This window comes from Cavia porcellus, unplaced genomic scaffold, assembly GCF_034190915.1.
Source record: "Cavia porcellus strain 051 isolate PalLab524CR breed Dunkin Hartley unplaced genomic scaffold, mCavPor4.1 scaffold_23, whole genome shotgun sequence".
In the NCBI taxonomy this organism is placed as follows: Eukaryota; Metazoa; Chordata; class Mammalia; order Rodentia; family Caviidae; genus Cavia; species Cavia porcellus.
The window spans coordinates 29,742,832-29,768,318 of NW_026947506.1; the positions used below are offsets into that span (position 1 = coordinate 29,742,832).

General features: G+C 51.3%; 1 protein-coding gene across 1 annotated transcript; it reads left to right on the forward strand.

Moving 5' to 3' along the window:
- Positions 1–15,551: 15,551 nt before the first annotated feature.
- Positions 15,552–18,452, forward strand: Foxl3 (forkhead box L3). The gene is made up of 3 exons (XM_003469937.3): positions 15,552–15,741; positions 15,932–16,100; positions 16,253–18,452. The coding sequence occupies exons 1-3, from the start codon at positions 15,638–15,640 to the stop codon at positions 16,646–16,648; spliced, it is 669 nt and encodes a 222-aa protein (XP_003469985.1). The 5' UTR covers positions 15,552–15,637; the 3' UTR covers positions 16,649–18,452.
- Positions 18,453–25,487: the final 7,035 nt, after the last annotated feature.

Here is a 25,487-nt window from a genome sequence, read left to right on the forward strand (position 1 = left end):
TAGCTGTGGTGAGCGGTGGCTTTGTGTTTCCCATCTTATGGGTGGGAAGCAGGCAGGAGAGCTGTCTGGTTGCAAAGCCCATTCAGGCGGCTGGACCTGCAAAGCCAGTGCCAGAAACCGCAGGAGCCTGGGAAGCGCACAGAGGCCCCACCCCTGAGTTCCTGAGTGGCTCAGGTATGGGCTCTGCAGCTCCAGACTAGCAGAGAGATATCCCCAGGCCAGAAGGAGTGAGAGGTAACAAGGCTTCAAGTCCACCTGCTCCTCAGTGCAGGGCCCAGCACCCCAGGCCCAGGCTACTCAGCTGCTCTGACTCCTCCCTGCCAGGCAACCTCTGGGAAAGACCCTGCTCCACCATTCCAAACTGGAGGAGGTGGATACAGATGCGGGCCTGAGTCCTAGCTGTCAGCTGTCAGGGTTACACAGCCCAGGAGTCTTAAGACATCAGCTTGGGAGGGGAAGGCACCTTACCCCTCTCCAAGGACCTCCATCAGTCAGCGGACCTGAGTCATGAAGCCTTGTCTCTGCCTAGGCGGCTGGGCCATGATGGGAACAATCACAGCAAGATCAAAGAGATGGAAAGGGTCAGAAGTCACAGGCAGACATGCCTCAGGGCATGAGGAAGGCATGTACAGTGGTGCATCCTAGCTAGACTTCAACCCCATGAGACTGTGTTTGGGGACAGGGCTTCAAGGAGGTAATTTAGGATTAAACAAGATCACTGGGGTGATGGTCATCCAGTCTCATGGGGGTCCTTTACTGAAGAAGAGATCAGGACACAGACATGCAGAAGGTGGCTTTACCAGGGAATTGGCTCTGCCACACATTGACTTTGGACTTCTGGCCACCGAGATGATGAGGATATGGCTCCTGCTGTTGGAGCCATTCGTCTGATCCCTGTAGAGGTGCCCCACTGGCTGAGCAGTGCCCCTCCCCAAGGGAGTCCCTTGTGTCTTCAGAGGAAAGAGTCAGCGCACAGGGCAGAAAAGATGGCGAGCGCACAGGGCAGGAGAGACAGGGAAGGAGCAGTGTGACCGCATGGAGTCTCCAGGCCTCAGGGAGGGAAGGTACTGTGTGTTCTTAATCCAACAATGACACCATGAGTGCTCTGATAAGTCTTCTATGGGACATACTGGAATCCACGGAAGCTGTCACAGCCACCCAGTCACCCAGCCAGAGTTGCAAGAGGGAACTTGATACCCAGAGCTTGCTGACCAGCTAGAGTTGGGGACCAGGGTAGCTCTCACTGAGGGCCACTGGAGAGCAATGACTAACATCTGCCCACTGGTGTCCCCTGGTTGACACCTGAGCCAGTTGTAAAACTCAGAGCTGTGACCTAAGGTCCAACACAAAGCCTGCTGTAGATGAGAATGTGACCCTAGGCTCTGCCTGGCTCAAATCAGCATCCGGCAACTGGGTGGAAGGGACAGGCAGGACCGCTGCTGAGCAGAAGCAGGCACTGCCCAGCTGCACAGGGGACAGATGTCCACAGTGACAGACTCCTCACTGTGACTGTGAGCAACGTGCAGGAATCACTGCCAGGGGTCCGGGAGGATAGGTCTGGAGGCCAGCTGGCACTGGAGACCAGCAGACAGGCTGGGAGAACCTGGGCCCCAGACAGCAGCAGGGTTTCTGGAAGGAAGAGGATCCATGACCTGCGACCCATGAGATGGAATTCCAGAAACTGCTGGACAGCAGAGTGACAAACAGGCTTTGTCCCCACCGTGAAGCCCAGGAGGACATACAGAGACTTGCTCAACCAGCAACTTCGAGTGACAGCTCTGCCCGTGCTGAGTGGGGGATGTGGCCCCATGACCAGGATATGAGTCAGAACAAAGGAAAAATGAACAAGGCCAGGAGGCGAGGATGGGTCCCAGGAAATAACAGCCCCAAGAGACAGAAAACAGAGCCAGGGGGAAAGTGAGACTCCTGCCTTGCCCAGGAGAAAAGGGTTTCCTGAGAGAGGATGCAGGGGTGGCATGGGGAGGGTCCGAGAACATGATCCAGGTTGAAACACAAGAAGTGTGGCTAGAGCCCGTGGCACAAACACAAAGCAAACACAACCAGAGGCGCATACAACAGTGACTTTTCTCTGGGCCTCTGTGGGCAGCGGGGAGCCCCTTCCATTTGACCTATGAGGTCACGTAGGACTTGGATACTAGTCATCCATTACTGTGATACCAACTTAAGGTGAAGTGTGACAGCACTGGGCCCCGGCCACTGCAGTCTCCGAGCAGCCACTCCTGTTCCCACCCCGCCGTGACTCTGAGAAGAAACCACGGTCAGGATGCCCACTTCTCAGCTTTGCAAACCAAGGCTCCTGTGAGTGACATGCCCACCACCCAGAACCCCACTTTCCCACCTGTCCTCAAAAACACCAGCAGGATGGAGACCAGGGACAGCAGCTTCATGTGTGAGTCCAGAGGCCTCTGAGAAACCATCGGGCTAGGATTCCAGTGGGATTTCTAATTGCTGGAGAGAAACGAAGCAGAAGCTCTCCTCCTCTGGCCTGGCATCCAATTCAGGGGATCAAATGTCATATGGCCACACTCCTTGAAGATACCCCGAAGTGGCCAGGACAGGGACACTTTTTGAATTGCTGTACATAAATGAACGAGAAATAAGAGTGGCAAATAATCCCTGCCCTTCGGGCCACCAGGCATGCACTCTGCTGCAGTGGCTGCTAGGAAGTGGGGTGGCAGGGGATGAAGGAACCAACCACAGCTGAAAGGACTGAACTGTCCCAAGGTAAATCCCAGGGCACCTGCACAGGCTCCCAGGCTCCCCAAACCCTGGGCTGCCTGGGGACGGAGCTCCAGAGCCCCTGTTCAGAGATACCTGGTGGATGAGGACTGCTTGCCAAAGACAGAATGACAAGGCAGTCAGATCCAGGATTGTGTAAAGTGCAATATGCTGGGGACTCAGGGACAGAGTGTGTCTTGGCACCTAAGGCAGGAGGAAAAGGTTGGCATGCCATGGCCACCGGAAGGTACCTGGCCTTTCTCAAACCTATGCACAGCCCTGGTGTCAGTCAAGTAACAACCAGGCCTGAGAGGCCTGTCTTAAGACCTTGTTGGTCCCACTGGGCTTCGGGTGTGGCAGGGCGCCTTCCTCGCTCTTTTCAGAGCTGGCCTAGGAACCCCTTGCTTTTGGAAAAAGGAGTTGGTGGCCAGCAGGGGCTGCCACTTGAAAGAGAGGCTACCCTGGCCTCAAAGTACAGGACAGTGGGTACAGGGCCAGCTGATGAGGACAGTGGCGTGCTGGTGCCCAGGCCACTCTGCCCTCCTGCCTCCTCCACCTGGCTCAGGGGCAGGCCCAGTGGACTGTGCTGGGGGCTCAGGTCAGGCCAACTGCCCTGTCTCCCAGGGCTCAAGGACTTTCCTCAGCCATGCTTCCTTCAGCCAGGTATAGGTGTGGATGACTGTGGACTGGTGAGCCCTGGGCCCATGCCTGGTCCCCTTGCGCCATCTAGAGGATATCCGGAGAAAAGCAAGAGCTGGGCCTTGAGCTGCAGCCACTGACTGCCCAGCTCAAGCCCAGCCAGCCTTGTCTTCTGAGTGTCCCACTCCAGGGAGGCCCTGCTGGCCTCTCACAGCCAAGCCCAAGCAGAGGAGCCTTGGTCTGGCCCTGTATTGTCACCCAGACCTAGCGATGTCTGGCACTCTAAAAAACGCTGCTGGATAAAGTTTTCTGGGACTTGCATACTTTTTTTTTTTTTAACCAGCTATCAAACGACCTCACGCTTACCAGGCAAGTCCTTGTGCCACTGAGCTAAACCCGCAGCCTTGGGACTTGCATTCCTAATGAGCTGCACCGCAGCAAAGATCTACAGACACTTCTCAGACACAGACCAAGAAGGTCGGGATTCATGTAGAGGGCAACAGAAGCTACTAAAGAACTCTGGAAGCTTCTGGAAGGAAGCCACAACATATATCCTCCATGGCACCACAGGGCCTTTGCATGGCCAGGATCCCATCCTGGCGTTCACTGACTTGCAGTTCCTGTTCAGGGCACTACCAGGAGAGGGAGACTTTGGTGTGTTTTCTGGGAGCAGCGAACAGGTATTAATTACATGTTGTCTGCGATTCCCTGCCCAGTGCCTCCTGCCCACTGCCCTGGTTGCTCCACAGGGACAGCCTGCTTTTGCTCTGTCATAGCCTAGCATGGTGGCCAGTGAAAGGTTCTTGCCCTATTATAAATTACTGTACATTATAGCAGTGGTCTAACATGGCGGAAGGCCAAAACAAAAACACCCTCACAACCGCTTCCTCCTTCTTCCCCTTCAGCTTTGATTACAACTTCATTTCCCGTGTGTGCAAAGAGAATTCCAATCAGTTCCTCACACATCATCAAAGCCCGGCCTCTGTGCTGCTTCTGATCAGAGGTCATAGAACCCTCCCCCCACTGTGTATCTGGTCAAAGGAAAAGCCAAACCCCTGCGGATCATGGGCTCTTCCTCAATAAAGGCCACTTTCTCTTTCCTTTGCTTTCTATTGCACCAGAAACCCCTAACATTTTGGTGCTAAAACCCAGAAATTGGCAGAGTGTGTTAGCTCCTGGAGTTCACCCCCGGTTTTGAGCTCCCCAGCCTAGGAGCCACCTTTCCTTCCTTCAGGACCTGCCTATTTACTGCTGCTAACCTGCATTCATCACTGACCTATCTCATTTGTCACAGGTGAGCCACCTTTCCATCCAGAGTTTTCCTGTCTCGATTTCTCAGTCTACAACAGCTCTCATGCTCCTTGGACAACTGAGGCAGGGCTGTTCTCAGCCTGAGGAATTCATGAGCTCATGTCAGGAAACCCATCACTGTCCCTGGACCAAGATAGCAGTTCTTATGTTCCTTGGGCAGGACAGCCCGAGGCAGAGCTGTTACCCTCTGGTCCGCTGGGGCTGTTCCCTGACTCCCTGCACTCTCAGTGATGGCTGATGAGAATGAGTGTTGGAACCTTCCCTGTCACACTCTCAAAACGAGTGACAACTTCTTTTCATAAGTGTGACCCAGGACAGCTCTTATGCTCCTTGGGCAGGGCTAAAAACTCTCGTGTCCCAGTGCAGAGTTGCTCTCTTGGCTCACATATAATTCTGTCATGATGGATAATACCATTTCCTGTCCCCAACGAAACACACCACTGGGGTGCCTGGTTCACAACCTTGGTACTTTTCATCTCAGGAAGGCCATAAAAAGCAAAAACCTGATCTTTTACTGCCAGGTGGCTTGGCTGAACTACCACCTAAACAGCAGCCCGTGGCCTTATAGAGGGCAACACTTGACCCCTCTATCCTTCAAGACTTATATAATGTTTGTCACAGAGGCGGCAAGTTGGTAGAAGTCCCTTATGTCCAGGCCTTTCTCATTTTGAGGACATGTTCTCTCATTCAGTCATGAATGGTGGCCCAAGTACTTCTGGCTCTCTCCACACCACCAGGATCTCTCCCTTCCTCCCCACCAGGCCCCGTAGGTGATAGACCCCCTTCCTGTGTTTACTGCCCCTCCCCGTATCTCCAAGCCCAAACCCTTTGACCTTGTCAATCAGTGGTTTCTGAGACCCCTGCTTCACCCTCTCCCCTGTCCACCGCCAGCAGTCTCTAGCTCTTCCTTTACTTCCTCTCCCCAATCTCAGACTCCTCAGTCCCCACAACCTGAGCCATCTAGCCCATCAGACGCCCCCCCCCTTCTTCTATTCCCTCTACTCCTGCATCACCATTCTCCCTGCCATATCACGACACTCAATCTCACATATTTCAGCTCCCTAGCAGACCATGTGGTGTTCTACCACCGTCTAGCAGTCCCATGCCACGTGGCCTCAGCAGCCATCTTGCTGAGGTTCACATGGGGGCCAGCCACTAGCTTGGAGCCCCTCATCATGTGTGCAGCAGCAGCCATCCTGTGGTTGCATGATCACCAGTCACCATCTTCTGTTCCCTTACCATGTAACCAGGAGAAGTCATCTTGTTGTGGGTCTTACGGTAACCGGTAACAATCTTGTGCTTCCTTGTCCCATGGTGACAAGTAACATTTTATGGCCAATCACCCTGTAACTGCCCACAGGCATCTGCTGGGTGATTGGCTGATCGAGGCCATGTACAGCTCCCACTCCACAGGCTTCTCAGCCTCAATCCCTGTTCCCCATTGGTGAACAGGCTGGTCCCAAGGGACGGGAAAAAGGGACTGGCCCTTTTTCCCTCCATGACCTATCTTAGATCAACCATAAATTAGGTTCCTTTTCTGTTGACCCACAAATGTGATTCTGAACACCATCCTCAGCTCACATGAGTGGGCTCAGCTATGGCAAATGGCTAGAGAGGAAGTGGATCATAGACATAAAGCAACTACTGTTGAGACTGACCCTGGGCCTGCTGCAGTGCCTGAACAAGACCCTAACTGGGATTACCAAAATGGAGAAGGTTTGACCACCAGCAGCTCGGGAGATCCGCGCCATGTTAAAACTTAGGACGCTGTGAAACCAAACAACCAGCCTGCCTCCCTGCTAAGCAATAGTGAACCTACTGATGCACAGCTTAGAGTCAAACATCCCACTTCCCCTACCCACCTTCTCTGGTCCCCCCATTAGCAAATGGGAACCAGAAATCTGAGCGTCTCCTGGGAGGTTGACCATAGCAAATAAGGGGGACTTCCTTCTACCATCTCTTTGAAGGCAAATATTTTTATTACTGTTTTGCTCTATTCTGATTAATAGCACTGCTCTATTCAATATTCTGTTTTGATAAGTTCTATAATGTTCTGTATTTCATCTCATTTTGATATACGTGATTGAAAGAACTATTATAAAGATAACGAAATATACTATGATACCTATTACTGTTATCCCGGTAACCTGCTGTGAAGTTCTGTACCAATTTCACTGTACAATCTTAGTTGGCTTTATTCTGTCTTGTTTTGTTGTATTTTACCACTTTCAAAATAAAATTTTTTTAAAAATGGAGAAGGCTCATATAAAGTACATGAGATGATCAAATGTATAAGTGTGGGCCTTAATAAAATAGTTCACAAGCATGCTGACTATGATAAGCTTTTAGAACAAGTCCAGGAGGCTAATGAAAACCCTGTTATGTTCCTAACACATCTTAGGGATACCCTAATTAAGTTTACTGACATAAACCCAGAGTCTCATGCAGGGAAAATTGTTATTAACTCTTATTTCTCATCTGGCCCTGACATTAGTGTGAAACTTCAAAGGCTGAACTTGGCCTTCAAACCCCACAGGGAAACCTTCTTAATACGGCTTTTTGTGTTTCAACAACAGATAAAACTCAAAAAGAGGCACAAAAAAAGAAACATGAAGCTAAATATCCATCTGATCTTTTAGCAGTGGAATTGGAGTCCCCAAGACAGGTAAACCAAAACAAGACAGAGCTGCCCAAGCCCCTCCCAGACCATAATTCAAGTACAACAAGGTAGGACTCTGGGCAAGAGAATACTCCACGCCACAAGCTCCTTTGGGACCCCGCCCCATCTGCAATCTCAAGGGCCATTGGAAGAGCCACTGTCCTAGCCACCAGAGAGTGGGTAAGCCATCTTCTAATTCCTTGCCCTCACAGGAGATCTCGTCACCACCAGATTCATTGCTGGCTGATCTCCTTGGACGTGCTACTGAAGATCAACAGCCCTGTTAAGGTGTCCTTCTCAGAGCCCCAAGTCTCATTCGAGGTCTCAGGTAAGGCACTGTCTGTACTTATAAACATGGGGGCATCACATAGTGTTCTTCCTGAGTTTCAGGCTGTTGTATTAAATTCTCAGTCTCTGTAGTGGGTGTTGATGGCCAGCCTACACAGCCTCTTCAAACAGGGCTCATTCCATGCAGGTTCCAACCTCTCTTCTTCACCCATGGCTTTCTGGTAATACCAACATGTCCCTCACCCCTTTTAGGTAGGGATCTCCTCCAAAAGCTTAACTTCTCCTTTACCTTCTCCTTCCCCACAGCTCTTATCCTCCAAACAATTACGACAGTGACCTGCATCCTCAGAGCACCTTGTCTTTTTATTTCTCCAATCTAGAATGCAAATGTTCACCAAGGATAAATTCCTTGTCCTGATTGAAACACCTGGTACCAGCTTCTACATGAGCATCAACCATCATCCCGTCCACCCCACCTATGCCTCAACAATAGGCCCCCATCCAGCAGGAGGTAGTGAGAAAGATTTGACACCTTTTCCTAACAAAACAAAGATGAGAATGAGAGGTTCTTGCCCTAGTATAAATTACTATACAGTATGGCAGTGGCCTAACACGGCGGAAGGCCAAAGCAGAAACACCCTCACAGCCACTTCCTCCTTCTTCCCCTTCAGCCTTGATTGCAACTTCCTTTCCTGTGCACACAAAGAGAATTCCAATCAGTCCCTCACACATCATCAATGCCTGCCCCATGCACTGCTTCTGATCAGAGGTCATATAACCCTCTGTCCCCTCTGTATCCGGTTGGAGGAGAAAGTCAAACCCCTATGGTTTGTGAGTTCCTCTCCATGTCCTCAATAAAGGCCACTTTCTCTTTCCTTTTGCTTCTTTATTTTGCGAGAATATCCTAACAACCAGCACCTCACAAGTCGCCCCCCTGTGTCTGAACCATCCTGCTCCCTGGCCTGCAATCTTGGAGGCTGGGTGGGCCATATATACTTCCCAATCAGTCTCCAATATCTGTTGCTCTCTGGGTCTTCTGATCCTGTGGGATACCCAGAGCTCCAGGAAGCTGTGCCCTGTTACTCCATCCTATGAGGCCTGCAGCCAACCCATAAATCTTTGAGACCAACAACGGACTTACAGGATTAAGTTTAGGATGAGGGTTAATGTTAGGGGGAGAGGTGGAGCTGGGTTAGAAAACATTGCGGACTTGAGTGCTCACTCCTGTAGGGAAAGCTGGGAAACCCTCACCTCTGCACAGGTCTTGCCTACACATTGATGAGCCATGCCTACCCTCCCATCACTACCACCACCCCCTCTCCAGCCATCATCCTGCCTATCAATGACTCAAAACTGCACACTCCTCCTCCAGCGGAACCACCCTGCATTCCCAGCCCTCCAACCCTGCAAGACAAGGAGGATGGGAGAGAAGAGGTCCGTGCAGCAGGAGCAACCAAGTAGGTGCCCAGGAGGATGGTAGAAGAGTTCTAGCTTCAGTCCCAATGGCCCTTGGACCCCAAGAACAGATGCCTAGAAGGCTTGAATCCTGACCTCCAGGGACTCCAGCTATGTTGTCTGAGCCCCATGTGGTGACAAGACAAAGCTTCACCTTCCCCTGGATCATGCCATTGTCGCCCAGCCAGGCTACAGGGTCCCTTGTTCTATTCTCTGCCTTCCTGCAGGACCCAGCTGGAAGGGAAGCAAGTGGTCATCCAGGCAGAGCTCCTGCAGGCTGGGACAACTGGGGTCCCAGAGGTGACCCTTCCCTTGTGCCCCATTTTCCAGTCCTGTGTAACTTCCTTGCTTAGGATACAAGAAAACATCCCTTCCCCCAGGGCCACCAGCCCCTCATGTAACCTCTGCTTCCTCCAGCCCTGGGTGTCCCCAGGCAGCCATTCCTGGGTCCTTTCCACTCCCCTGTGCTGCAGATGCTGGCAGAGGGGACTAGGATGAGGCATGAGCTGTCACAGTTCACTTGGAAAGGTTTAGGCACGGAATACTCACCAGGAGCTCCACAGCGTGTAATGAGGAAAAACTGAATTCCATACGGACTGTTCTTTCTTCCTATCAATTAAGTGAGTCAAGATGGAAGTATATGGACATTTGGGGGATACTACACTTCCAGTTTGGGGGTAGCAGTAAATTTCACACCAGTCTTTGGGAATTGTCCAGAGAAAGAATGCGTGAGTTCACCAAAACCATGTCTAGGGACACAGCTGAGGCTGGGGACAGGAAACACGGGACAGGTTCTGGGAGGTGTGGCCAGCCAGAGAGCAAATTGACCAACCAGGCCTGAGACCCCTGCAGGGAGAGGGCCAGAGGGTCCTGACATCCCAAGGGAGCACCCTCCTGCCTTCCAGATGTTCTCTGGTTCTTCTCAGCAGTTTAACAAAAGCTGATCCCCATGCAACCAGCTTTCCCATGACTAACAATGGCTTTGTCCTGAGGCCCCTTGGGCTAGGCCCCTCACATTCCTATGCACTCCACCTCCAAAAATGTGCACAGAACCAAAGTAGCCCTGGCCTCTACCCTCCTACATGAGCACATGGGCCTGGCACCCAGCCACTGTTCCTGAATGTCCCCTGCAAAGGTGAATTCTCAGGCAGCCCCAACACAGACCAGAGCAGGTCACATCACCCTCTGTGTCAGCCACTACATGCATGAGGACATGTCTGAGTTCTCACATGGCCTCCAGAACTCCTGTACCCTGCTCTGCTGTCCGCATCCCTCTTGTCTGTCCTCAGCTCCTCTGACCCCAGCTCTGTCAGTGGGCACCAACCACCCCAGCACTGCTACCCTCTACTCTCGCCTTCTGTTCTGTGGGGTGGTGGGTCCCTAAGACCTGGGTGCACTCACTTTTGTACCCATGGTGTGAATACACTCGCTCACATCCTTCCGTCTGAGCTGCAGTATGGGGGTGCTCAGGTCTACGTCCCTGCTGCTTCTCCCCAAGTACTGTCTCACAGCAAAGCCTCTTAGGACTAATGCATTGAGATTTTCACACACAAGCATTTACATGCGTGTGCACACACACGTCCACCTGGACCCTGGTTCTGCTCTGTTTTTTCCCCAGAGCACATTTTTTCTTCTAAATCACATTGACGACTCTTTTTTTTCTCTTATGTATTATGTTTTTAGTGTCATAACAAAGAACTCTTTGCCTGAAGATCATTCTATGAGTTTTATAGGTTTCATTTATAGTACATGTTTGAAGTACCTAACAATGATATTCATCCTGGGGGGTCAGGATGTGTACACAACACATGCCTAGGGCTTTTCTCTCCTCTTCCCCTTCTGTTCCTTTCCCTCCCTCCATCGCTTGGTCCCCTTTCCTTTTGCAAAAGATCGATTTCTTACTGTCTTTCTTTTACTTTGTGCCTTAATTTATTTACACTTTGAGTTTCTCATAGAATAGAAACCATGTGATGTTTAAGCTTGTGTGTCTGATTTATTTCACTGAACGTCACAGTCTCAAGGTATACCCATTTTCCTACAGGTGCCTCCAGCATAACCTTCTTTATGGCAGAGTAGTGCTCCACTGAGAATACCACACTTCCTCTACCCATTCATCTGTTGATGGCTGTATTGCCCCTTCCAAGATTTAGCTGTAAACATGGCCAGGCAGGTATCACTGTGAAACAACGTCTTTAGCTCATCTGAAGGAGAATCGCTGTGTTAAATGAAGTCTCTTTTTTTTGTTTTGTTTTGTTTGTTTTTGAGGGATATCCATACTGATTTCCATAGTGACTGTACTGGCTTACAATCCTATCAAGAATGCAGAAGGATTTCTTTTTCCCCTGGCCTTGCCAGCATTCATTATTATTTGCTTTCTTGATGAGAGCCATTCTTTCAAGAGTAAGATGGAATCTCAGTGTTGTTTTAATTTGCATTGCTCTAATGGCCAGAGATGGCGAACATTTTTTCATGTATTTATTGGCCATTTGTACTTCTTCTTCTGAGAAGTGTCAATTCATTTCAGCTGCCCATTTTTTATTGCGCTGTTGGTGGTGGGGAGCTAACTGTTGTTGTTGACCTTTGCATTTTCTAGGTATTAGTCCTCTACCCAAGTTACAGCTGGCAAGAATCTTTTCCCATTCTGTAGGTTGTCTCTTCACTCTGTTGCTTGTTCCTTTTGCTGTGCAGAAGCTTAATTTGATACACTTCCATTTTTTAATGTTATTTCTTATACAACTGGAGTTCCATTCGGACAGTCCTTGCCTATGCAAGGACTATATCCTCAAGAGTTTCACCTGTTTTATCTGCCAATAGATTGTTTCTATCTTAATATTTAGATGTTTGATCCATTTTGATTTTAGTTTTACACTTGGATCACAGATCTATTTTGATGAATTTCTGTATGGTGTTGGAGTTCAGAAACACATTTGTATTTATACAACTGGCATTCTGAGCTTAGACCTGTGACCGAAGCTTCTCACAAGTTTGGAGAATTTCTAGCCCATCGCCTGTGCATGATTTTCCCTGTCCTGTTCCTTCCAGCTTCTCTCCTGGGTCCTAGTCCCTGCTTTCTCCATCTTCCTGGCACGCCCTCCCTGCCCCCCGCCCCGGGTGGTTTGCCTGCTCTGTGTTCTGCTTGAGAAGTTTGGTGGTCTGTTTTCAGGTTCACTGACATTTGCCCTCTGTGTGGCGTTCATGTAACAAGCTTCCAGACAACACTCATCTCTGTTACTGAGTTTTTCATTTATAACACCTACATCTTTCATGGCTCTGTAGAGGGTCCCCATCTGACCCCACAAAGCTTATCTCCAGCCTAGCACATCCTCTGTGGCTATTTTTATCACCAACTGGCTCTGTGTTGTCTCAAACATTGCCCAGGTTCTGTTGGATACTTGAAGTCTTGAGACTTCAAGGCTGGACTTTGGGGTTCCTGTTCAAGACACAGCATCAGGGAACTGATTGAGGCTCATGCCTGCACTGTTGCAGGTCCTTCCCCTCGAGGGGCATTTGTGGCAGGCTGGTGATTTAAATACTGCAGGCTGGATTCCCCCACAGCCTGGCCTTGCGCTGGGGTCAGGCGCTTGCTGAGAGATTTGTCTCCACATCTGGGCCCTGCCTGCCACCTAGGACTCCCTGCATTCTTCCTTATCCTTACAAACTTGACCCTCACTGGCATCCTTCCTCTTGAGAATCATGGGGCTGCAGGAGGGCCCTGAACCCCGCTTGACTTGCTCCCAGGTGTGTGGAGCCCACCTTACACTCCCAGCACCTCCGCTGAGTCTGGTTCCTGTCCCTCAAGCTGAATCTTCAGTAGATTCAGCAAAAGCTGTGATCCTACAGCCCACCCTGGTCTCTCACTCTAAGAGGCCACAGTCCCCTTCCCTCAATAGTTTCTGGGGTCCACTAATCTTGTTTTGCTTCCTCTTGTTTGTGTTTTAAATGTGTATCATGTTTTAATTTACCTCTTTAAATATTCTCAGCCATTTTTTAGTATTTTTTATTGTGGCTAAATATACATTGCACAATGTTTATCATGCTGACAATCTGTAAGTGTACAACTCACTGGCCTTGACATGACCTTGATGCTCCATCCCCCCAATTCTCATCATCCCCAACATAAGCTCCATATTTCTTAATCAATCACGTCTCTTTCCTCCATCCCCGAGCCCCGATAACCTCTCTTCTGATCTCCATCTCTATGAATGTGCCCATTCCAGGGAATCTGGTCAGAGGAACTGTGCAGGGTTAGTTCTTTGGTGCCAGGTGATTTTCCTGAGGCTGAGACAAGGGGATGTATATTCCTTATACTGCACAGGGAGGAGCGAAGCTCTTGGAAGAAAACATTGTAAAAAAATCATTAAGACCTTGAATTTGGCAAATACTTCTTGAATGTGATGCTGAAAATAGAGGCAACCCAAAGAAAAAGAGAGAAATTGGTCGTCCTCAAAATCAAGCTTTTCCAGGCCTCAAAAGATCCCACACACCAAATACAGAAAACAACCACTGAACAAGTTCCATCTCTGACTAGGGCTGAATGTCCTTATTTTAAGCCATGAAATTTTTGTCAAATTGTTTTATGAGATTTGTTTTCTGATCCTCCTTCATATTAGATCTCCACGTGTATCTTGAGGTTTGTGATCTACTGGCTCATTTTATGGGACTATTCCTTGGATATTCTTTGTTCCCTCTCATTCTCCCTTTTGGATTCTGTCACCCACTTAGACTGATGTGGCACGTGGCATTTTTCCAAATAGGACTGCACAACTGCACCCGTGCCACCTGCTCAGCTCAAAATAAGACTTTATGCTCATTTGTTGCGGGGAGTCTCTGCTTGGGTTTGGGTGAGCCTGTGTCTGGGGAAGACGTAAGGTAGGACCACTGAAGCTGAGTCATAAAGGCCACACAGCCACTGCCTGAGGTCCTATGTACATTATAAGTGGAACCATAAATTCCATGAACCCCTGAGACTGGCTTCTCATCCTGTTAGAGATTCTCCTGTGTTTTGTGCATCAAGAGTCCCTTCCTTTTCCTTTCTGAGTGGTTTCCCATGCCAGACACCCAAGTTCACCTGACCATTTCCCTAGCAAGGACATCCAGGTTATGTCTGATTTGGGGACACAGCAAACACAGCAGCTCTGGACACAGGTTTGCAGGTATGTGTGTGAACACAGCCCAGGTGCATTCTGGGTAATGCCAGGGACTGTAACTGCTGGGTCACATGGCTACTGCATGTTTAGATGTTTTGTTTTGTTTTACTTTGTTTTGTTTTTGTGTGCTGGGGGTTGAGTCTAAGGCCTCTGCCCTGACATACATCTTAGACTTTTTGTTTGCTTTGTTTTGTTTTGCTTCATTTTGTTTTGAGGCGGAGTCTCTTTAAGTCTCTAAGTTGCCCAGGCTGGACATGAACTTGCCATTCTCCTGCTGAGAGCAGTTATGAACCCCTGTGCCTGGCTCTGCGTTTACTTTTTAAGACACTGCCAAACTGTGTTCAGAAGTGCTGGGCCATTTCACATCCCCACATCCAGCCCTTTAATTCTGATGTCTGACAGAGAGGGCAGTTCTGAGACTCAGGACAGAAACCCAAACCAGAGAACAATAACAAACGCACTTTGGTGGCTTGTAGGGTTGCTCTGAGGACCCCCAGCACACCAAGCTATGTAGGTGGGTGCCCCTCTTTCCTGGGGCGGCTACGCCACACCAGGCCCTCCTAGGAGAGCAGGCTGGATGAAGCAGAAGTTCCCCCAAAGCTCAGGGTGCTGCTGTCAGGGGATTTCCTGGAAGAAACGGCCACAGGCTTCCTGCTGGGGCAAGCTCGTGGACATGGCGCTGTGACACTTCTGCAGGTTACTGGAAAGCACTTCCTCTGTGAAGCCATAGCCTTCAAGCCCCACCTCCTTCCTCCAGTCCTAGGTAGCTTTTCTCCTGCACACAGCTGCCTGCCTTGACTAGAGCTTTAGAGACAGAACCCCAGAGCAGTGGAGGCTCTGATGCAAAGTCCACCTCTCAGGACGCAGATCCTTCCTCCCAAGGCAGGCTAGAGCCCCAGTGGTCATGACTTCTGGGTAACGACTGACTGTGGGATGGTGCTGAGCCTCTGGTCCTGCTTCTCCTGAGGCTGGACCACAGGATCCCACTGAATCCCAATCTGTGGTGAGGAGAGGCAGGATTAGGGAGCAACCCCTAACTCTACCCCAGGACCCACGCACACCGCAGAGAAGCGCTCACGTCTTTTCCAGCGCACTCAGGGTTAAACAGACCCACTTTGGTGCCCCAGAACCCCGCGCCGGGAGGCCGACGGGAACTCCGGACTCTGACAAGGTCGTCCCACCCGTGGGGGCCCCCACGACCCCACTCCGTGGGTTATGGATCAAGCTGGAGCCGGCTCCAGCTCCACTTGCTAGCTCGCGCGCTGGGGCCTCCCCGGCTTCGGATTGGACGAGAGAAGACCGGGCGGGGCAGCGGCCGGGGCTCAGCAAGCTCCGTGCAGACTGTGTCTGTGCCGGGACGCTGCAAGGAGCTGGCGGGCGGCGCGGAGGAGTCGCCGCGATGTTTGACAGCTCGCAGTATCCCTACAACTGCTTCAACGACGACAGCGACTACCCGGCTGGCAGCTCCGACGAGGAGAAGCGGCTCACGCGGCCGGCGTATAGGTGACGATCCGTCCGGTGGTGGGGCTTGGGGACAGAAGGACCTGCTGGGCACGGTAGGGAAGAGGGGCTGGATTCCTTAGGGCGGGCTCCGGAAAAGCACGGGTGCGTCGCACTTTGGGAACCCCGATGCACACTGTGCGACAGACCGTGTCCCCTGTGACACCAGCGCGCATCTGTCGCCCGTCCTCAGCTACATCGCGCTCATCGCCATGGCCATCCAGCAGAGCCCCGCGGGCAGGGTGACACTGTCTGGTATCTACGACTTCATCATGCGCAAGTTCCCCTACTACCGCGCCAACCAGCGCGCCTGGCAGAACTCCATCCGCCACAACCTGTCGCTCAACAGCTGCTTTGTCAAGGTGAGACCCCCATCCCCACCCCCAACACCACCCTTGGCCCGGTCCTGACTTGGGGACACCGGGGCGCGTGGTCCCTGGTGACATGGGACATTCACCCTGCGCGCGCAGGCCAGCGTCACCCTGCCGCCCCTGTCCCTCGCCCACACACACAGGTGCCGCGGACCGAGGGCCACGACAAGGGCAAGGGTAACTACTGGACGTTCGCAGGCGGCTGCGAGTCGCTGCTTGACCTCTTTGAGAATGGGAACTTCCGCCGGCGGAGGCGACGACGCGGCCCCCGGTGCGAGGGGCCCAAGGCAGGGAGCGCAGAGGGACCTGCGGATCCACCAGAACCTGCCTTGGACCGCGCCCCCTGCCACCAGGCCGCGCCACCCGCCAGCGCCCAGGCCCTGAGGAACGACAGCCGCAGGGACATCAAGTTCAGCATTGACTACATCCTGTCTGCACCAGACCCCTTCCCTGGTTTCGGGTCACCCTGTCACACACAGGAGGGCAGAGGCCCTTCGCTGGAGCCCCAGCAAGTGAGTCTCAGTTTTTGGGCAGTGTGAGTCCATGCTGAGGCCAACCTTTGTGCTGTCTGGGGTCCAGACCCATCCCCAGAAGCAGACTTGAACCACCCCGTGGAACCAAGATGCCCAGGTATCTCCATCTTCAGACTCTTCCCAGTTGACACCCCAGAGTGGAGGGAACACAGAAGACTGTCTCTGAGAGGTATTTACTGTGACAGTGAGACTATAAAAGTTCCTTACAGGGAAACCCGCTCGATTCCAGCCTGACTTTAGTGTTTGCTGTCAATTCATGGAGCACCTAGTCTGAGGAGAAAAACCAAGACAATGTTCCCTGGTGTAGGGTAGCATTTCCTTCCAGGTCCTGTGAGATGTGGCTACCTAAATAACCTTGTCCCTAAATTGTTGGTGTGCCCATGAGCAGCTAGTGAAGCTGCCTAGCACCTTCCATGCACATAAAGCTAACAGCAAACTTGAAGACAGATGTTAATTGGTCTTTGAAGAGCAGTTACCCCCAGGTTTAGGGGTCCCTGTTTGTACAACATGGTTGATGAGAAGAGATTGAACCTCTCTCATTTTTGGTGACAATTTTCAAAGTCCCTTGCAGTTTTTATACAGGATAGAAGGAAGCATGGGAACAAGAGACCCAAATCTAGGGGAGACACTAGGGCAAAGTCTTGCTGGCTGTTCTGAGACAGGAGCAGGGCCTCATTCCACCTGGGCTGGTTCCTGAACAAGCAGCCCTGCTGTATAGCAAGGTGCAGCCTCTGAGCAGCTAAGGTACGTATACTCCATTGGAAATGTAAATGATTTAATTACTTCACATAGACGGGAAGTTTTAAAAACAGTTACACACTGTGAAACTATTTGACCAACCTTATCATTTTTCACGAGCCCATTTTTACAGAGTTAATTGCTTTCCCTGACTTAATTTGCACATTAGTATGGATTACATCTAATGTGATCCGCTAGGTGACAAAGATTGGTTCATTTCGTGAGCAGCAAAAACACACCTAACGAGGCTGGCTGTCTGGATTGGAAATTGCAGTCTTGCTTTATCAAACTCTTAAAAATGGGTTGGAGTGTGTGAAGAAGATGAGCAGGCAGCTGAGACAAGTGAGAGCCAAGCCTGGTCCTGCTTGGTCCTAGTGGTGTTTCTCTGCGGAAGGCCTGACATTTCATTAACTTCAAGTATTCGTTTGTTCATCTACCCTGTAAATAGAGACTCTGTGTGTTCCTTTAGTTGTTTTGGAAAGAAGGAAGAAGGCATTCATGACAAATGCTTGCCAAAATGAGGGTGAGATGCCCATTCCCTGGCTTCTAAGCCCAGCCCGTGCGGGAAGTCACTCTGGTTCTGCAGAAGGGCCAACCTCCATTCTGATTGCTGAACAAACACCCCCTCCTTTGCAAATGCCAGCTGCCCATTTCCAGAACTCTTTACCGGGGATGCCAACACTCTGGTGGGCTCCCTGTGCCAGCAAGGGATGCATATGGCCCACACACCAGCCCTGGAGGTGGCGGCTGCCACTCTGTGCCCATTTTATTGATGGGGTCTGCAGAGCTCCTTGCCCTGCAGGGCCTGTTCAAGGTGTCAGATGGCCACATGGTTGTGTGTGTGTGTGTGTGTGTGTGTCTGTCTGTCTGTCCCTGTGTCTATTGTGTTTCTCTGCAGTCCTCCTATTTATGCCCTATTGTTGGATGTGCTAAAAACATCAATCTAAATTCTACTAGACGTGATTTAGATGGTGGTATGATGCAGATAGTACTATACGTAGGTGTATGGCACAGGGACTGTCCAAAGATATATTTTTCTGCTACCAACTGAGCAAATAAAATTTGCATTTCATTTTTTGGGTTCTTGCTTTATTTCTGCGTTTTGCTCTAGTTAACAAAGCCTGACTTGAAACAGAAAAGCCCCTTGCTCTAAGCAAGACAAATATTCTTCGGAGGCTACAGCCTCATAGTGGGAAGAATTCTTAGTGGCCAGTCTCCTCCATATACATGATCATGGCCATACACCACCTGGGCAGCCAGTTGGAGGAGGTAAGTGGCAGTACCAGGCTAAATCATGTACTCTAAGGTATAGTATGTGCTTTACAAAGGATATCAATCATGTTTTTAAAAGCAAAGGGACATTTTCAATTTGCCAGGGTGTGATATCCTGCAACTTCAGAAATGTTCCCAGCCCTTGGAGTGAATGGCATTTAATACCAACAACATAACAGGGGTGAGAACCAGCTGTGACCTATTCAAATGTCGCTGCCACTATGCAGCCTTGCCCAACGCAATTATAATTAAATACTTTATGCCTCTCTTGCAAATCCGCAGATTGATCATCGATATGTACATTACCACCACATTACCCGGGAGCAGATGTCTGCCACTCTCGCGTCATGGATCACCAGGTTTCCATTAACAAAGTTGAGAGGCGCTGCGGAACAGGGTCCAAGGGAAATGTGTGCTGATTGCCATAGTCCTGACCAAAGTTTCCGAGCTGGGCAGCGCTAGGCTGTGCGCTCATTCTCCCAAGCCACCAGGAGATTTTAGGGTGTCACTCCTTGCAGCAGCTGGACTGAGGCTCCTTCACCAATGCCACAGGGTTACAGAAGAGCCCCTAAAAGTTCCCACCACCCAGCCTTACATGCAGATGGCCAAGTCTTTGATGCAAGGCCCTCTTTCCCATTTCCAATTGGTGGGGTCCAGCACCACCATCTCTCCAGAGAGCCTCCTTCACAGACAGTGCATGGTTGGATATCTCCCTCTGTGCCAGGCTGGAATGTCCTCTGGGTCTAGACTCCCTCTTGGGAACCACTGCTCATTCATTCAGCAAACACTCATGAGCCATACTGGGTGCAACTGTGGACCACAGAGTACAGGATGTCATCCAGCAGCATGATGGGGAGTAAACAGGTCATGTTATAGGCATGCAGAGCTGAGGTAGGAGCCCATTAGACACAGGTCAGGCACGAAGTGGGCTCAGGGTTCTTGGGCAGCCTTGCAAGCCAATGCCTTAAAGAAAGCTCTTTTCTTTTTTTTTTTTTTTTTTTAGTAAGCCCATCACTATGGTGGGCAGGAGTCTGGGGCTTGACAGCCAGTGTAGCTACAGGGTGGCATAGGAAGAAGCCATGAGAAGTCCCCCCAAGTCCAGGCCAGACTGACCACGTCTTTGAGAAGCAGCTCTCATGTCTGTTCCAGGCTGCTGCTGTTTTTCTAGTGTGCCAAGGTCCTGTGGAGTCCAACGGGAGAGGCCCCACAGCTTCCAGCACCGGGCCTTCAGTCATAAGGCCTCCGTGTGGCTGGCTCAGTTCAGCACACACACCACATTCTCCTCTTGTCTCCAAGCCTTTCTTCCTGATCCATCCCATCCTGTACCTGCACCACTGATGCAGGGCGAGACCCAGATGCACCTGAGGGCTAGTCAGGCGTCGAGTCTGCTCACCCAGAGCCACTGCCTCAAAGTGGCCTTGGGCATCAGTGGTGGCCCTGGCTTCCTGGGGACCAGGTGTCCTGTCTGAGAGCCCTGCAGCTATGTGTCCTCAGAAGGGCCTCCTGACACTGCCATCCAAGGCCCTTCCCTGCAAGGTATGATGTATTCTTACTATGAGGGGCTGCCCTTGCTCTGCCTGGCCCTGGAACTCAGAGAAGATAGAATACAGACTGGCTCCTAGCATATGAGGTCTCCCTGAAATTCCCAGATACCCCCTTCCCTGCAGCATCCTGGTATTCCCTGCCTCTTTTCCAAGGACCACATCCTCTGTCCTCTGGTGGGGCTAGCTCCCATGCAACAGGCCGGCCAAGGGTAGGACCATCTTAAGGTAAGCAGGGTAACCAGGGTGTTTTCCTCTTGATTTGGCCTATTTTTCAAGATTCTCAGTGGTCCCCCTGGCTCCTATGCTGGGCTGAGTGGCCCTCCCCTCTACGAGCCAAGCTGTTTCCCATCTTCTGTGTTATGTGGCTGCAGGAAGAGGGTGACAGATTTCAGAGGGTGACTCTGAAATGCTGGTGGTCCAGCTCGTCCAACCCTGGACAATGTGAGTCTAGGGGTCCAGGTCGACCAGATGGGTATATCCCGATGCCCAGCCCTGGAACCTCAACATTAACTTTCTAAGAGAGGAGCCAAACAGGCCTGCTGTTCTCCAAATATGAAAACAAATCTCGCAGGACCTGCCTGGGGCTGGAGGGCTGCAACCTGGGTTCCCTCCTCCTCCACCATGTGACTCTTTCATCATCTTTTGCTGATCCCAGCCTGCATAGTCTCCCTTCATGTGCTCCAGGATTCAACTTAGTATGTCCCAATCTCCCTTCGTGGCTGAGAACAGATGTCAGAGCTCCTAGTGATGCTCAGATCTCACAAGTACAATCCTGGCAACCTGGAATTCCAGCCTCAGTCTAAGTAGATTTGCAAGTGTGTCTTGGGTAGCTGATGTGTGTCTGTTAGTAGAGAGGCTTAATAGGAGGCTTAGGGGCTGAGGAACTGTCCATGCTCACTGCATGATTTTTAGGAACAATACTGCCCAAAAACCCCATCCAGGAAGGACGGCTCACAATGAGGAAGGACACCCACCTGAGTCAGAGCCAGACCAAGTCTCCCAGTCAGTGGAGGAAATGGAGTATAAAGGAGCCTTCCTGATGTAGGACTCACAATTTCATTACAGCAACAGACCCTGAGTTACCACAATGCCCAAGTACTGAGGATCCCCCCACCCTGATATCAAGGATCCCTTCTGGCCACCCAGTGGACACAGTAGCTGCGGGGAAGAAGGTCAAACTCTGTGGTCAGGCCCCATGGGGACTCACTGCAGGACCATCCATCCAGGGAGGTGGTGTCAGAAACACAGCGTAAGCAGCAGGTCCTCCAGACACCATCCGTGTACGAGGAATACCACACAGGTCCCTCTGCAGAGATACTGGACCTCCTTTCCCCTGCCCTGTGTGTAGAGAGGCAGTGGACTCACCCTGAACGCCATGAGGAAGAAGCCATTCTAGGGGACGGTACTGTACCTGTACTCAGCCACTTGGCCTGGGACACCACCCTGATAGCTGCCCCTTCAGAGCAGCTGGACCAGGTGTTTACTGAATGCTTTTTGCATGCCCAGCCCTGTTCTGAGCATTGGCATTTGCAAGAGCCCTTGGATTCAGTGACAATGTGCCCTGAGAGTCACAGGAGAGGCGGACGAGATTGCACACCTGGGGAGTTGTCTGAACTCTGATTTAATCACACCTGTCCAACAAGATAGGCCCCCAGTCACACTTAAGAGCCTGATGTGGCAATAGCCAGGCATCTGGGGTTGGGAGACAACCTCCTCCCCCAGCTCCAGCTCTGCACCCACTGTGTTCAGGGGGTGCCATGGTCCAGGCGGAGAACACAGCTCTGGGCAGGCTCCTGGGGTTGACCCTGCCCTCATGTGGTTCTCCTCTTCAGGGATACCCATGGAAAAGACACTGGGGAATCTCGGCTTGTCCCAGTAGGCAAAGAGCCATGGTTTTTATACCTCTCTCTCCCCTCTGCCCCTCCATCTGTCCCAGGATCCCTGCAAGCAGGCCAAGCAGACTCCATAGCTCCCTTCATGGCAAAAAGCAGAGCTCTGGTCCCCAGTGCCTTCCCAGCCAGGCATCCAGATGGCCATTCTGGGTGTAGCACAAATCCCTTCACCTGGGGGACACAGGTACCATCCACTAGCTGTAGCCACTGTGGGAGGATGAGTCAGCGGATAGATGTCCACTCACATACAGCCCAACCTCCTCTGGGGCCACAGTGCAGCTGCTGGGCTCACTGTGGAGGGACACATTCTAGGGAGGGGTTACCAGCATCCCCCATCCACCCACAGGTCAGCCTTCTATGCAACTCTTGCAGGAATCACTCCAACAGAAACCCAGAAGAAAGTATGCAGGCCTGTGGCCTCTGACCTGTGATGTGATTTTTCTATCCAGACAAATTAACAATCCAAAAACGCTTGCAGAATTACATGTTTTCATCTTGTGGCTAACACTGCGTGTGTCCCGTGCAAACATGCCTGCTGTGCTGGAGAGACCATTGGTCCGTGCCACGTCAACACGATTAACAGTCTTCACGTATGTCTGTACAATTACAGTCCCACCAGCTTTAGGCGACTGTGGACCCAGATCCCAAATAAGATGCGAGTTCACTCAACTGAAACTTGTGGTATTAGATTTATAATAACAGAGAGATGTTGCGCAGCTATGCCATTTTTTTTTTTAAAGGAAAAGGATATTGAGAAGGAACATTAAAACTTCCTTCCACTTGGGCCTGCACTGTGTGTGCAGTGCCATTGACTGAAAGCCAGCAGCCTATACTGATAGGCAGAGGGGAGACACAGCTGACTTCTCCCAACCCAGGGGGCACTTAGCCCATCCTGGGCACTGTCATCCATCCAGTGTTGACCACTGCCACAGTAATTCCCTCATTGTCCACCAGGCTGACCCCCCTGCCCCACCTTTTGGTTCTCTGCTCCCAAGCCATGTCTTTCCTTTCAACCTCAGATTCACTTTACTGACTGACTCTGGCCCTCCGAATTCAACCAGCTCTGGAGGTCAACAGTGAAGAATTTGGAAGGCACCACGTGTGCCCCTTAGCTGGGATAAGAAGAGAAAATTGGAGCCACTCTCTTATGACACTGAGTTTGGGAGAGGAAGGTGTGGCTGACACATCAATTCATGTTTAGCCTCTCTCTATTTTCCCTAAATAGCACATGGTAGTACTGTACCACAGCTGTGCACCAGTGTGTCGGGCAAAGGGACCCTCCTACAGACCACAGATGCAGTGTCTCCCATCTGAGCCTGGATGAGTGGCTTAAGCAAAAATGGGCATCTTTACTCCCAGGCAGGACCTTGGGTGGATAGGAGGGCTCATCTTTGGAGAATCCAACCTCTGACCCCAGGAGGTGGCCACAAGGCAGCAGCCTGAACTCAGGGCCAGAGGAAGTGGCCCTGGAAGAAAGCTGGCACTGGGGTGGAGTCCAGGCAGAGTGTCCTGCTGGGTGGGACCCAGAGAAAATGTGGTTAGCATTGCAAGAAAGGGTGTACCAGGGGTAGGCACTGGGAGGTTCTGCTGCTGAATGTGTAGGGAATTACGTGAAGCCGAAAGCCCTGTGATAATGTGACAGCTCCTCACGCCAGATCCACAGGAACCCAACCCTCTCCACCACCACCACTTACACCCTCAGAGAGCACCCTCCTCTGACCGGGGAGAAACCAGGACTGCACAGTAACCAAACCCAGCCCAAACTACCCCAGGTTCCCATTCCAGCTGCTTCCAAGGGAGGAGGAAACTGTTTCATGCAGTCCTGGGCCAGATCTGAGGCTCACCCTCATCCGTGGCTATTGAGTTCACTGGTCTGACCAGCTCAGGGTATCCGCAGACATGCACACCAAGCACTTCATCATGCTTGTGTGTATGTGCCTGTACACACCCCCACAACTGCACCAATGTGCACACATGTGCACACATGTGCACAGGCAGAACATGCAGCATGTGAAATGCCATGTGCCGGGCAGGTGAGAACACTGGTCTTGTCTGTCCCCAGGCAGGGAGAGGAACAATACCTTACTGAGCCCAGGCTGTTGGGGTCTGAGCTGCTGCTGTCATGTCCTCATACCCACAGCTCCGCCTTGGCAATGCCTCTCTCATCTGCTCAGCCTCATAAAAATCCATTTAGCTTTTAAGTCCTAGGACACAGCTGCCCTGTCCAGTACTCCACGGCCCTGGATGGAGCACATCCATCCACAAGAGCACATCTGGCCACTCCTTCCAGGCATGCTGGTGACACAGCAGCTGTATGATGGGGACATCTCACCTTCTCCAGGGCTGCAGGGTCCTTCCCAGGGCCTATGACTCCAAACCAGGGGCAGCAGAGGTCACACTTGTTCCAGGGCCCTTGTTGCTGCCCAGCCAAGGAGGCAGGACACAGTTACATGTGGTGTGGGAGCTTCCAGCACATACGGCTCTCAGCCTGCTCCTGCGCACACAGCTGCCCAGCCTGGAACTACAAGTGGTAAATGATTCTGGAAAGCCCTGGACTCAAGCAGCACAGACATAAGTTGGTATCCCAGACCTAAAGTTAAAGGGAAAACATAAGTACAGAGTTTCTAAAAAACTTGGAACAGTTTTTCCCACTGTTCCTATTTAAATGAACTGGTGTGGCCAGATGTGGACCAAGGATCTCCTGGCTCAAGATCTCTCTGCAGGGCTCTGTCTGGGCCCAGGGCAAACCTAGAGTCAGCTCCACTGGGCTTCCTGGGCACATTGCCCTGTGCCCCTGCTGCCTGTCAGGTCCTATACTCAAAGAGCCCACCGACTCCATTCAGAACAGAGAACAACTTCCAGCTGCAAGAGTCCCCCCAGCAAGTCCTCAGCCCTAATACACGTGGAAAGAATTCTCAGCACTTATACCAGCTCTATGTGAAAAATCAAGGGGGTACACTTGATCCCCATATTACAAATGAGGAAACAAAGACTTGGAGAGGGCAGACTATCTGCCAGCCCTTAAAGGAGTAGGCAGCTCCTTCCTATAGCCTCTGGTCAGTGTATGGGCCCAGTTTCGGGTCATTTCAAGTTTAGTCTCCTAACCCTTCCATGCCTGGCCTTTAGGGCTGCTAGTACTCCTCCCACCTGTCCAGGAAACTCAGCAGGATACACCATGGCTTTGCAGCCCACAGCACCTCCTTGTTGGGTTAGACCCTCAAGGTCTTTGTCCATGCTGGACAGGATGACTCAAGTGGCCACATCATCTGGCTGCCCCCTTCCCTAAAGGCTGTCACATGATCTGATGTCACATGACCAAAATCAACAGATGAAACCCCAGCATCAGGGCCTCTGCTATAGGATAGAAAAGCTCTTTTTGGAGTAGGGAGGACAGCGGTC